The sequence below is a fragment of the Struthio camelus genome, chromosome W (genome assembly GCF_040807025.1).
Source record: "Struthio camelus isolate bStrCam1 chromosome W, bStrCam1.hap1, whole genome shotgun sequence".
NCBI classification, from domain to species: Eukaryota; Metazoa; Chordata; class Aves; order Struthioniformes; family Struthionidae; genus Struthio; species Struthio camelus.
Window position 1 is genome coordinate 63091141 of NC_090981.1, and position 15272 is coordinate 63106412.

The 15272-nt window shown below is 35.8% G+C and overlaps 1 protein-coding gene across 2 annotated transcripts in view; it reads left to right on the forward strand.

Moving 5' to 3' along the window:
* LOC104138510 (phosphatidylinositol 3-kinase catalytic subunit type 3) overlaps positions 1 to 15272 on the forward strand; it is a 77373-nt gene that overhangs the window by 43288 nt on the left and 18813 nt on the right. For both annotated transcript variants that reach the window (XM_068925127.1, XM_068925128.1), the window contains exons 21-23: positions 752 to 826; positions 7934 to 8102; positions 12135 to 12225. In XM_068925127.1, the coding sequence (XP_068781228.1) occupies positions 752 to 826; positions 7934 to 8102; positions 12135 to 12225 (335 nt within the window). The remainder of the gene's footprint in view (positions 1 to 751; positions 827 to 7933; positions 8103 to 12134; positions 12226 to 15272) is intronic.

The window sequence follows — 15272 nt, forward strand, 5'->3', positions numbered from 1 at the left end:
TTTGTTTCTTGAGTTAGGCTGCTTTCAGCATATCATTCCATTTGGATTACAAGGAGAAGTTGTGGCATAGTTTTAATTCAGTAAACTGATTAAAATGTTAGTGTTATGTTTGCAGTCCATGAAGTTTCTTATTGAAATTAACTTAAATAACATCATTCTATGATGAATTGTTATTTTTGACAAAAAATGTATTTGCATTATTATTCCACTGTGTCTCCTCTTTTCCTGTTCTCTTACTGGTGGCTCATTCCTTAGGACCATTTGGGGCCATTCAGGCTAGTGGGTAAAATTAATAAGAAAGTTTTTCATTAGTTGCAATTTTTTTATCACCACCTCACTTACTGCTTACCTCTTACATAATGTTGACATAAAATGATACAAATCTGAGCATGTAATGCCTCTTTGCAAACCTTCTGAATGTCTTGAAAGAAGTTCAGAATATCTACATTCATTTTGTTCGAAACACTTTAAAATATCTTAATCCCAATATTGGAATAATTACACGTGAAATTATTGGGCCTATAGTTGTGTAATAAGAAAGGACAATCTGTAGTACTGAATACGTTTCATAAGTTTGTTTTGCTATTTTAAATGTTCTTCATATTGCTGATAATTCTTATTATGCCTCTCCCAGTTCCTTTGGGATATTATTACTTATGAATGAGATTTAAGATATGCTGTTGTTAATGGTGTGAGACTTTATCTCTTCAAGAAGGATAGCTATATTGATGTTTACAAATTATTGTTACAGCTGGTTATTGTGTAATTACTTACATCCTTGGAGTTGGAGACAGACATCTGGATAATCTTTTGCTAACAAAAACAGGTAATATTTTTAGTAGTACAGTTTTATAACAGCAGTTGTTTAATATCTGATCTGTTGGTAATGTTCTACTCTATTTTCCTTGGGGACATAGCACACACCGATAATGTAAAGGTATTTTGTCAGATCTAAGGTGGCAAATGGTCAAGTAAATCAAACTTTAGACACAAATTATTGGTAATGTGAAGTGACAGCTGAAGTTTAAGAAAGAAAGTACGTTATTTAAGTGCTGATTAAAATGTTAGTATTACATTTGCAGTCCATGAAAGTTGCTCATTGAAATTAACTGAAAAGTAACTTCATTCTGTGATGAAGTGTTGTTTTCAACAAAATCACATTAGGTAAACTATAATATATCTGATCTATTGCATTGATATCGGTTGAAGATCCATTTGTACATCTCTAGAAAATAGTCTAAATTCACCTAAACACCACCATGTTTATAAACACTGAACTTAGTTTTCAGTTTGCTTATTTTAGTCTTGTGTTTTATTGTAACACTTTCTACACTGATGAAAGCTGGACTTCTGTTTTTGCTCTTATGTAAATTGTGCAATAGGAAGATGCATGTTCTCAGCTAGGAATGGGTGGCTCTGTTTTCTGTACAGCACAAGATTTTCTTGAGTCAAGCTGAGCTTTTTTTGGAGGTAGCGTGGGAGCAGCATGCAGTAAATTTGACTGCCTTTCTCTGAGATCAGCTGAAAGTCATGCATGATGTTTTCTCAGATCTCTTGGTCCAGAGCTGAAAACAAGGATGAAATAATGAGTATTTGGAAAGTAACTCCAATTCCAAGGATTCTAATTGTTCTCCGTTAATTTAATTTTTCATTAAATTATTTTATTCATGTATCTTAGGCTTTTTCACATGTTATCAGAAAGCATTTTCAAGATCTGTTAACGGAATGACTTTTTTGTTTTATTTTTTTTACAAAACACAACAACTGTACAGAATGACTGGGCAACTACTGTACACTCCCAAATACAGGAGACATTCAGACCTGTATTATCAATAGTCTCAAGGATATTAGATATAACCTTGATAACTTTATTGTGGTACCCATGCAAATTCCTGTCCCTGATTTGAGTGTCATTTAGCTGAAGTGGTTCTGAAAGCTTTCTAAGTTTGTCGTTTTTCCTTAAAAACAAAACAAAACAAAAAAAAAACCCCAAAAACCTAACATGGTACACTTGAAAACTGGGAGTGCCACAGAAAACCACAGAGTAAGATTCACATGAGTGTTTCCTGTTGCCTAATGAATCTTTTTTGGGTAAAAAGGGACATTTATCCGTGTGGAAGATTTGTTAGTTTACAGGTGAACCTGAATTTGAGTCAACATACTCTATATGAAAGAGTAGAATATTAGGTCCCAGGCTGTGATTAATATAAAAGGTCTTGCCCCAAACATACAGGGGAGCAGTTTAAGTGAATATTTCTCCTTATCTGCTTGGGTTTGCACAAGTATATGGATCTGTTGCACTAGTTATGGATCCTTAGTCATGATCCAAAGCATTTCCTATAGGAGACGCTGCTTGCTACCTCAGGGTAGTAATATTCGAGTACTTTAATTTTTGGATAATGTGTATCCTTCCTGTGTTGGAAGGTAACTGCAAAGTCGCAGTTTGGCTTAACGGAAGAATTTAAGCAGTACAGCAGAGGGCAGCACACATCCACAGAAAATTCTGAGTCTGAAAGTCTTTTCCACAGCTACCTGTCCTCTAGCATACACCAGGACATTGTGGGCTTACACTGATAGCAGTTAAAAAATTCTTTAAAGATGACTAAGAGAGATTCTTGAATTCAAATACAATGAAGACTTGCTACCAAGACCACCTTTTATTGCTACTGAGAATCACATTGACTGAAGATGAGAAGATTAATCTTCTCTTGAAGAATGGAAGCTATAAGTACCTTTCTTAGTAACTTATTTTTATATGATCATGTATATAGCATCTAACTCGCTTTGTCTTACACTTTTGTGTAAGGATGTCAGAGTTCTGTGCGGGTTTTCAGCAGTTACTCCTAACAGTACTCTAGTGAAATAAAGCAATTTCTAAGCTGTTACAGGAACTGTATACAGGAACTTTGTCCAGGACTAGAATCGAGGCATCATCACTAAAAGTGATGGACAAATCAGCCTCTTCACCTTCAGACAGATTTCACTGATTATTTGAGGCACCAGATACCAATTTTTAGTCTCCACAAGTCCACGTTTCACTTAAAGTTCACTTCAGTCTCAAGGCTGAAAGGAACTCAGCTGGAGTTTCACCTCTCTCGTGTCCTGACCGCTAGTTAGCGAAAGTTTCCATGCTTGATGCCATCTCCTTGAACTCTCCAAGAGCCTACCCCGTTTTCTCCATAGGTAAAGAAAACCAACTGTTCAGTAGGAGAATGCAATCAAACTTTTTTTTCCTTTTAAAAAAAAAGTACAAAAAAAATCAGCTTTTAGGTTGTGAAATAAATGATTTTGTGTGCATGTGTGCTCTGCATTATTGCATATTCCTGGGAACATCTCAGCCTCTTCCAGTAAATGCCTTGTGTTTTGCTTTTTATTTCTAACCAGGTGAATTTCTACAGTAAAATAGCTTGAATAGGAGTAGAGAGTGATGCTTAGGGCATTGTCTTTAAAGGTGAGAGACTCTGCTTGAAGTCTTTCCAGCAGAGATTTTCCCGCTTTCTGAAAGAACCCTGATGTCACCTATTAGACTTTGAGGAGTGCGCCGTTTTCAACCCTGGAAATTTCCCCAGCTGGGGTGAGCTGGGTGTCTAAAAGTTTCAATGTCTAAATACATCTCAGACTTTTGTAGGTCTAGCCCTACAAGAAAGTAGATAGCTCAGAGGATGGAGTAGGTTTCATCTGTTGTCTTAAGTAACTTCTCTTGATGTTTTCAAAACAAAACACCCTCATCCACTGATAGCTGGAGGACTGGGACTTAGCAGTCATTCAGGAACAGTAATAAACCAATACTTGCCGTCCAGTTGTATCTGTAGTTGATAAGCGTGCACCAATAATTAAGGTGCTTTTCAGATTAAGACGCAATACGTGGAAAATGGATTAGAAGCTGAGGTAAAAACATGATGGTCTAAGAGACTGAAACAAATATGGCAGTGACACTGTATAGTGAAGGAAGGAAACATTACACAGGGTTCACAAACGCTCCCCATTGATTGGGAGGAAAAATGATAATCGTTTATAAGCATCATACCGTCTGAGTATGAACTAGGAGTTTAAGAGAGTCCTCTTTCAAATTCACTTGAAAAGGAGTGTTTCTTTCAGACCAAATTATCTAAGCTTCAGGAATGTTTCAAATAAAGACTATGCAAATTATGACAGTCCAAAAAAAAAAAAATCCAAAATATCCAAAAAAGCCAAAACCTTGACAGCTGCCAAAATATGGTGCTATACGTTCCCCTGTAGACTCTTTTTCAGCTCTGATTATTAGTCAAGTGTGTGGGTGATTTTTTGTTTGTTTTTTTTTGTCATGTCTGAGACTGAGGAAATTCGAATCAGTAGTGTTTTGAGGAGAAAAAACAGATGATTAAGTTGACAAAAACAAATTCCTGAGTTGTTCCTGATGGTTTTAAAGGACAATAGGCTTTTTGTGGTAGAAGATAAATTATCACTTTTATTCTGTCAGAATTTATATTTACTGCCTTTTGTTCCAAAATTGCTACACCAAACCAGTATGTTTCTGTTTGAAGTTCATATGATCTACATATGAACAGCCGTTTTATGCAGAGCCAGAGTGTTCAGGTTCCTATTTTTATCCTGCTCTTTCTGCTGCTGTTCAGTATTTCCTGGCAGCAGCTGTTGTGAAATAGGTCCTGGAAACTCTCTCTAGCCTTGTTCTTATAACATGAGCTGTAGCCTAAAGGCACGGAGGGGGGACTTGCAGGCAGGTAGGGCGGTGGAGTTGTAGTGGGGAGAGGGGGAGGGAGGATCCTCCAAAATGAGGAAAAAAAAAAAAAAATCGTGAAGGTGAATATAAGGCTCTAGAAAGACTGCCAGGAGGTATGGCAGTTGTCTTTCTGAATGAGAAGTTCTGGTTATCGGTCTGTTCCAGGTCTTTTTTGATTTGATTTGTGTTTTTATTTGTTTATTTTGGTTTTTGTTTGGAGATTTTTGTTTTTGTTCTCTTTTACCTGATTGATACAGGGAAGACTTGTATCCAGCTGACTCTCCATTGTCAGCTTGATGCAAGGAAGTAGCATCTTCCAACATTGTATTATCATATCTTTTTTTTTTTTTTTTTCTTTCCCAATTATCTTCATGAGGTTTAGCAGGTGATATTCTCTCAGGGGTGACATGTGGGAGAACGCTGTCTTCAGGGTCACCAAGTTTGGAGTAAAATCTGCTGAAAGATCCAAGAACCACCCGAGGCGTCTCGATCATTAGTGTCTTGAAAGTGGGATGCTGAGTGACATACTCTGATACAACTTTGGCTTTGGATGATCACTTGAGATACTTGTGACCTTTTTATCTTGAAAGAGCTGCATGAATGAAAATGAGCTAAGTCTGTGTTTAGCGTGTGGGTTTGAAAGATATTAAACATTTTTTAATATATTCAAGTGAAAGCTTTTGACATAAATTTTTCAGAGTTGTAGCCTAAAATCTGCTAAATTTTGAAGTACAGTTAGGGAAACTATAATGATAATGCAGGATGGCCTCAAGTTATACTCATTTTTAAGGCTGAAGTATAGAAGCAGGTACTTAAACTGTTTGATAAGTAATTTATATAAATGTGTATCAGTCAGCTATTACGAATTTTTTTGAATATTTTAGATGCATGTTTGTTATCAATTTAAATTATTGATTAGTACCTCTTATTCCCCATCTCCAGAGCACACTAAAAAAGATTTAATTGCCACCACAAGAATTATTGTTTTAGTCAAATGTTGTCCCTTGACTCTTCAAGGTGACAGGTTTGAACAAGTGAAGAGAAAACAGATGCCCCTTCCCCCCGCCCCAGACTTCTCAATTAAACATTTTTTGTAGCTGAATGAGGCTCTGTGAATATATATCAAAGTGCCTACTTCAAAAACTTGGTGTACAAAAACGAGCTCTAAAAGTAACTCATGTAACAGTTTGAAGAAGCTATTGAAGGAAGTTTCTGAGCACAGACAATTAGGTATGCAAAATGTAATGATTGTGACATTTATCAACTAGTGAATACTTGGTCTGCTCATTAAGCATCCTTGTGATCTCCCTTAGAAAATTGACCATGATGGAATTTATGTATCTTGGGTTGAAGAGTGCTTATGACAGACTTCAAGCCTTCTTCTCTGATGACAGAACACTTATTCTTCAATGAAATGGACAAAGCGGGATGATTAATTGAAAAATATCAGCTATTCTGATTTCTCCAGTGCTGAGTACCTAGGCCTATCAAAATACTAAAATGACTCTACAGGTTAAAATACCCAGTGAAAAGTAGATGGCAGTCCTTAACACTGTTCACTTTTATAATTCTGAGGCAAGACTTTGTGCTTGTATATTGTGTGCTATTTATGACTGTCTGTATAGCAAGCATGCTAATCATTTTCCAGTTACTTCTTTATAAGATCTTTCATCTTATATCCACGTTTCACTCTTTTCTCTAAATTAGACATTAAAGCTAAAGGCGTTAATATCTTTAAGGGAGCTTTGCTTTAGATGCAGGACTTAATACTTATGTTTGAACTATTAGGATAAATATGTATCACCTATTTGACCTTAATTTATTTGCCAGTTCCTCATTACTACTGACTTCAGGAAGATGGTTTCTATCTGTCCTAAGGAAATCACTAATGACCTAAATCATTTTTTGTTCAAATTTATGCATCTCAAAAGCTAATACCAAAGTGAAAATTTATTTGCATAACACTTTCAGAGTCATTTCTTATTTTGCTTTTACATGGAAAATATTGACCATGACAGAAATGAGTAAAAAATATTCTTAGGAACTGACTTCCTATGAAAATCATAGTAGTACAATTCATTGGCTCTATTTTTGTTCACATAATTATATAATGATTAATCTTTAGAATATATGAATATCTCTTTTTAAGATACTGATATTTCAGTTGTTTATTGCACCGCATATTGCATCTCATGTATGGTTCAGCCCTAATGAAAAGGGATACACTGAATACTATCCAGTAAAAGTATGAACAGTTTTGTAAACAGCATGAAGATGATTCCAGATTGCACACATGCTCTTAGGGTGGGGGGTGAGTGGGAAAGGAAACTTTACATTTGAAGCTAGAGAGTTTTACATGTCTTTGCTAAATTGATCCTGCAGAAATATCTCGAGCATGTGGTTAGCCTGCAGTTGATTTAAAAAGAGGAAGATGGTAGTCAAGGTGATATAGCTCTTGCATTTTAGTACTCGAAAAGTTCAAAACAGACATTAGAGTGTTTGAAATATAACTTCAGATTTGAAATGATAGTGTATAATGTGATGCTTTTCCAAGTAGTTGAAAAATATTAATACAATTTTGCATTGTTTTAGAATTCTTTAAAATTTAAGTAGCTTTGCATGTTCTTTGATATTTAGTGGCTTCAAAAGGAATCCAAGTTTCCTGTTTCACTTGGAATCATTAGTCTTATTTTCCCTTTGAACCTAACGTACAACTGGAATAACATATCTGCTGCAAGAGCAACCAAAGGTGATATTAAAAGCAATGGAATATGTGTATTAATGTTTTAATTTGCTAACAAATTCTAAAGAAGCAACGAAGAATAAGTCACGCTTACATAACTTTGTACTTAGTGTCTCTTGGCCACAGTTTCAACACTGGCTGAGTCGTTGTGGCTGTACTCCATACCTTTGGGAGGAAGTCAGGTGGGACAGGTTGCTTATTTGTACTCTGAATGAATCTGAGATCAACTTTTTGCTTAAGCCCATAATTTGAAGTCAGAAGCTGAAGATATAAAATATACAATTACAAGCCTTAAAGAAAACAGCAAACTGGATTTTTTTTTTTTTTTTTTTTTTTTTGGAGAGCTGATTAGCATTTTCCGGAGGTTGCATATATAGGTTTTTTGTTTTTGTTTTAGTTGTTGCATCAAGATGTGATACTGTGTGAAACACGGAAATAAATAATGATGTTTGCCTTTCCTTCTTATGCAGGTAAACTATTTCACATTGACTTTGGTTATATTTTGGGTCGTGACCCTAAGCCTCTGCCTCCCCCGATGAAGCTGAATAAGGAAATGGTGGAAGGCATGGGAGGCACGCAAAGTGAGCAGTACCAGGAGTTCCGTAAGCAGTGCTACACAGCCTTTCTCCATCTCCGCAGGTAGCAATGCTATTTTGATGCAAAAAGTTATTAGATCTGCCATGAGGTCGGGGAGGAGTGAAAGAATTGCAAAAATGTTTCTGTTCAAAACTCAAAGCCTATGTCTACATTCAGAATTTGAGTAAGAATGTGTACAAAACAAAGGGGTGAGAGCAACGCAACAAATACATATGTGACACTGAGCTTAAATATAATTCTATGCTTCAAGTTAAGGGTCTCAATTTTGCTTTTCTAATAACCTAAATTGCTTTTTCAAAGCTCCTGTAGGGTTTTAAACTAGCTTTCATTGTGTATTTTTTGGATCTGTCTTTCCTCTGGTTACTGATGATAAGTAACTATCCATTTAAGTCATTACTCATTTACTGCTTTCCTTCCCTCCTTCACTTTAGATTAGTGACGATCAAACTCTGTTATTCTTTGCCTTAAAAATGGTGTACGTAAACTTAGTTGGATGTAGATCCTGCTGGACAAATGTTAGGTGCTTAACGTTGACAGTCAAACGTTAGCAACTTCTGGAGTACCCAAAGCCGTGACACTTAAAACATCTTTAGACTGTATTCACTTATAGACCAACAAAACTCACCATCAGATTTGGAAGCAACTTTGTTCTTCTGTAATGACCATACCATTCTCTGTCAGCTTCCTTGCTTTATTCATCTTTTGGATGGCTAAGTAGCTCAAGTTTGTTCTTTCTGAACAGAACACAGGTAAATGTTCTTGATCTGTTGGGTGATTGATTTAGTGCATCTCCTATGGACATGAAGGAATTTCACTTTACCTAGATCACGTCATATAACCCCCAAATTTGGGAGAAAGATTACTAATGGGAAAAAGTATTTGAAAAGTGTAGGTAATATGAAAAGTAGATAGTAAATGAAATGAAATCATATCGAGGAAATGTTAAAGGCAGTTTTGTCTTCTTAAAAAGATGAAAAGGAATCAGGAACTATTTTATATAATGACATTGATAATGGATTAAGAGTAATTGAGCAGAACGAAAAAGCACGCTATCAGCAAACAATCTTGATGGCTTAAGAGTACAATGAGGAAGGCTAACTTTTGCATTTTAAATATTGTTCAGAACCATTTTGTAATACTGAATTTCTCATATAGAATTCTTTCATGTTATGTATGATGAGTTTTTCATAGACGCTTCAGAGTTGGGTTTTTTTCCAGTAATGTTTAAACCTAACTGTTTCAATGGAAAAGTATTTTATATCAATGAAGGATTATCCATTGCATTGACTAGTTTATGTGATGATTTGCTACAGATCATAGTTAAGTGTAGAGTATAATGGTAATTTTGATATGAAACTAAACTGTAAATAAGATTGTTTCATTTGTAGTGACTGGGACTATAGCTATAATTATCAAATAGTCTCTCCAATATTTATTCAGTTTAATAGGAAATAATTTTAAATGGTTCTAAACAGATATCTTTAAGGCTTGCAGCAAAGAAGGCATGGGATGATATTGGTATTACCATAACTATTACTGTATATAAGCAGCTAGAATTAAAAATCAAGATTACTCGCTCATTGAAAAAAAAAAATAATAATTAGAGGGGAAATGGCTTATCTCTTACAGTTCTGCGTGTTGACACAAAGCACTACAGATACTTCCAGCTATATAGTGAGAAATGTTAACCTCTGGTTGCTAAGACAAAATGCAAATTTTCTATTTGTTGTCTTCATCAGTTTGCCTTGTGTTCTTTCTCCTACATTTTCCTGAGAAATAGAGAGTGCTCTGCATATTTTAAGTGGTATATTTCAGGGTGGCTCAGTGTTTCTGGAGGAATGGCTGTTGAGTAGTGAAAACACAACCTTTTCTTGACTGAAGTTCTTCAGGTGATCTCTAGCTGCCAGTGCCTTTTACTTTGAGCACCAGGAACTAAGAGACTTAATCGTATGGAACCGAACCAGCTCTTGACTGATGTCACTGGCATGATGCCTGGAACTTTAAAGTCTCCTTTACAGACCTCTGTCACTTAAGTTACTCCAGTAACTTATAGTGCTAATAGCCTTTTATCCTACGTGTGCTTCAAGTACTAAAGGGAATGTGGATTCCTGGGTCAATTCAAACCTTATAGAAGAGTTGTCCCCTTACTTCCTTGTCCAAGTGTGCTTATATCTGTTCCCCTCACTGCTCTTTGTATCAGCTTCTTATCCGAGACAGTCTTAATGGTTGGCATCTGCCTCTTCTCTTCCTGTGTCTTATACCCATAAACACACACACACACACACGCACACACTTGTTTCTGTCCCTTAGCTCTGTTTTTCTATCTGCCCCTAACATCCTCTATCCCTACGTGATACTTTTCCACTGGAGTTAACATCAGCGTCTCTGCTTTTTCTCCCTTGTCAACCATGCCCTGTTAACGCATGCTATTCAGTCTCTGGTTTCTCCAGCACTTCCTTGCCTCTGCTTTCCACGCGCTTCATTTCTCATCACATAATTCAAATTGCTTTTATCTGAATGCTACTACTTGGGGAGCGAAGAAAAAGGAAAGGAGTCTGTCCTTGGCAATTGCTATTGTTATTTCTTAACGTTGAAGCTTAGGATGAAGCATAGGATGACCTATGAAGAGTCTTGAGTGTTCAGCTGTAAGCTTTTAAGCATGTTTAAAGTGAGATTTGCTTGTTTCAGGCTAGTAGAGCAAATTTTATGGAAACTTGAGTAATCATCCCTGATGCCAAAGCAGCTTGTCTGCCCGATTTCCTAGCCAGGTCTAAAGCAAAATGCTTTTTAAATCTGTAATAAAAGTTATTTTCCTGATTCAAACCCCTCACCCTATTTGAAGTGAAGCAGAACAGCTGAAAAAGATTAAATGTAGAAAATTTAAGATTAACTGTTAAGGCAGAAATGTTAAAGTGTTCTAAAGAGTTAAAACTTATACCGGAAACTATTAGGTAGTGCTAGCTCCAATTAGTTAACTGTTAGTTGACCGTGAAGAGTTTTTAATGGAATTGTGCTTTTCTAGAGAGATTTTTGTTGAGCTATAATTGCTATGTAAAATATGGCTATGAAGCTGTCCTTTTGGATAATTAAAATGCTTTACTCCTTGTGATTGCCGGCTTGTTTATATTCAGAAGCTTACTCATACACGTTGCTGCTAAGAACTCGTTTTCCATCATCTGCGAAGCTCCTAGGGATCTTAGGAAAACAGTATTCCAGATTTTGAAGTCAGTTACGTACGTACTTTCTGAAAGAGGACTAGGTCCCCTTACAGAGTAAAGGAAGCTTCAGTTTGTTGAACAGCTTGGAAATCATCCTTTGAAAAAGCAACTTGCAGCTAACTTCCTGCAAGGGCCAAACAGTGTTCTTTAAAGATTCACAAGTACTTCCAGCACCACCATCTTAAAAGTGAAAACTCCAACAATGGCAGTGTCTCTCCTTCCTCCCCCCCCCCCCCTCTTTTTATGTGTACCTTTATACTTCAGCAGTACAGCATGCCTACCCAAGCTACTGCAGTTTCACTGAGCAACTGCAGGCTTAATTCTGGTTAAACTCAAATGGTAAAGGGATATATTCAGCCAGTTCTGACAAATGCCCATGCTGCAACTTAAAAAATTATTTTTCTGTAATTGTGAAGGTTTAATTGTTTAGATGCTGTAGGTAGTGCTGCTGTATTTCTGTTATCCCTTTTAATAAGTAATTGTTGAATCCGTATTCTAACATATGTCTGTCATACTAGAAGTAGAAAATATGTCATTAAATCTTAAAATATTTAAAATTTGTATTTGGAATGTCTCTAAATAAATGTTATGACGATTTTTAGAAGTTTAGAACAAAACCAGAGCAGAATGTGTTCAGTGTTGGCAGTTTGAGAGGGTGGTAAAGCTTTCATTGCTATTATCAGATATCTTGCATGCTTAACATACATAACACAATAGTTGGACTGAATCTCCTCTTAAACATTGCCAGTTCATGTTATCTAAGGCAATATGTTCCTTCCTTAAATGAAGTTGTTCACAAAATACCATCTTTGGTACAGTTTGCAAAGTGTTTTACCTAATCTGCCCTTCTACTTAGGTATTCCAACTTGATCTTGAACTTATTTTCCCTTATGGTGGATGCCAACATTCCAGATATCGCTCTTGAACCTGACAAGACTGTAAAAAAGGTAACTGGAAAACTTCTTTTGTCTTTCAATAGCCAAAATATTCACATTGTGGAATTTTCAGTTTTTTAGGACGACTTACAAATAACTGTGACCTGAAGGTGTTTGTTCCTATTCTATGGAATCTGAACAATTTCTAGAATCATTGAAGTTAAAGATAGACGAATGTACTGTTGAGATCAGCCAGCGCATGGACCCGTAAATACAGAATAAATCTTTTGTCTATGCAGTACTGTGCAGTCTGTTCTGGCATTGTGTTACAAGTTATATTTTAACATTCTCCTGAGAATAGTGTTCCGGAAAAAACAAAACTGTTTTAGGAGGTGAAGCAATGAACTCTGACTATCGGAAGAGATTATTCTAGCTAGTCTAGAATCCTGCAAGTCACAAATACATTTTCTCAGTGGTTTTACATCTTCTTCACCAAGAAGTCTGCGTTGAAAGTAAACACGAACTCTTATTTTCTGTGAAACGTGTCCGTTAATTCTAGTTTTGTTCCTCTGCACAAAGCTGAATCATTCTTCTCTGTTTGATGCTTTAACAATAGTTAACATTAAGAGTACTAGATAAATGTTCAAACTGATTTCGTTACACTTGCATTTTAGGCACATCTTGGCTTTTTTATAACCTGATTTACAGTGAAGGCTATCTGTTTTAATTCTGCAGAAGACTTTGTGGAGCCTGTGTATCCAGTGGAAATCAGTTCAGTGCAATTTTTATTCAAGAACGGTGTAATTTCTCTAAAATAGGCTGGTATTCAGTGCTTTCAGTATGCTATGAAAGCAAAGATTCAGAATCATTAAACTAATACTTCATGTTCTAATGCAATTCTCGTAGAGTTTGCAAAAAATGAATTGTGACCCACTCCAACAGAATCTTTCTTCTGTCCTGTAAGAATATGAGCATTTCTGTTCAGCATTTCGTAGTTCCAAATTAACACTAAGAGATCACATAGTCTTTCAGTTTCATTTCCGGAAAGGCTAGCCGGAACTGCTGTATTTAGTGGAAAATATGACAGCCCTCCCACCCCTAATTGTTTCCCAGTGAAACTGAAACCTAATTCTTTCCCATATGAAAAACAACGTATCTCCATCCCTAAACACCTTAGGTTGGAATAGGTTACTGGCCTACAACATGAGAAATACAGACTTAAATTAGAAAACTGAAACAATATTTCCCGTGTTTTATTGAGGGGAGTAGTCTTGACTCCCCCAAGAATAATACCAGAATCCCAGGCTGACTTGAGACGTTCTTAACAATAGTATGTATGCAACACCTTTCTATAAATTTCTTCTTTATAAAGAAGACCATATTTTGTTCTGGCTTCCTGTTAAAAAAAATTGAAAACAGTACTTTTTCAATTTCAGCAATACAGTACGGGGAGAAAAAACCTCTTAGATTTCAAAGTCTGCAAAGAGATACATAATAAATCATGGGAGAGATTAAAGTATGTGTTTGTTTTTATCAGAAGTCAATTTATTTTAAATCCAGAAGTTTTTCAGTAAGTACAAAAAACTTTACTTCAGAGACGGTCTATAGCTATTGCAGGGGCTAATTTTGGAAAGTTTGTCATTGACTGAAATAGTCATTGAGAGATCAAACTGACATCTTTAGATTCCAAAAGTGTTGATCCTTTCGTGTTTGCAGCACTGAGCTTGAGACTGGCTACTTACTTTAATCTCTTTCATCTCTGTCAAGAGTTCATTGTTGCTTGCCCTGATAGTATTCGTTCTTGCCTTGAATACTTTCTTGTGAGCTCTCTTGACACAGAGAGCTTATCACAGAGTCTCCCAGTTTTCACTGCTAATTAAGATGCAATATCCTTGCTTCTTATTAATATCTTGGCGTCATCTTTTATGTTTGTAAAATTCATGGAGGTGTTGTCCAGGGGTTTTTCCCTACTTGCTTTCTATAGTGAGTGGTATTAGTATGTCAAATTCTGTAAAATATTTGTGAAGATTTTTTTCTTTAATTTAGCGATATTTGAGTATTTCAGACCCTTTTTTGAAATAGTATATCAGGATACAAACTTCAAAGCCAGTAATTCTTCTCTACAGCTACTTAAGTACGTTAGAGTTCAGTGATAATACAGTAGTTAAAATACCAGTGATGTAAAGCAGGATTATACTGTATCCAATCGGAGATCATGGGAGGAAGCAAAATCTAAAAGCACGTTCTGACGCTTGTGAATTAGATCAATGTGGTTATTTCTAGATTGTCTTATAAAAGTATAAATAGTAGTCCCTTCTCGGCATGAAATGAATGCATGTGTATTTGCTGTATGACAGTTCAATATTAGATCAAATGCAAAAATTTATTGTTGTGATACTGAACTCGGACAGTGCTGCAGCTTGAAGAATTATCACTTTTAACCTCTTGACTGGTTCAGATTCGTTTGTTCTCTTCTCAGAAGTTTAAAATGTTAGAAGAGCTAGAACCATTGAACCATTAAGGCACGTGTTTCTGCTAAGGAATTCCAAATAGCTTCTGCGTTTTCAAATGTTGTTCCACTAGGGAAAAGCAAAGACCTTAAAATAAATTGATGCAAAATAAGTATTATAAAAGGATGCAATTACTGTACTGAGGATTTTACTTTCTCACATTCCATTTGCTTACAGTGTACTTGTTCCTTTAAAATGAACAGTAAGATATTACCAGAAAGATAACTAATTCATTTAGCTTGTTATAAGCGTTGGTTTTGTATGCATCTTACACGCTTTTCAACAGCCCTCCCAGACCCTTCCCAAAGTGTTATTATTTTAAATAAGCTTTCATAGTTTTTGACAGTTCTGCTGTTTATAGCTCCAAAGAATATTCTGATCAGGTTTGGTCCTTTTAGTTAAAGAATAGCACTTTGAATACACAATTTGTGCAAAAATTATATCTTGTAATGGGGTCTCTAAAGAGTAGGTGAGCAGAGGACACGTCTATAAAGTTGGCATTATGACCTGCCAGGTGCATTTAACTATGTTGAAAGCATCAGTGAGATTTTTTTTTTTTTTTTAACAGTTCTCTGCTTTTGGTTTATTGATTTCTTTTTTAGTATAAAG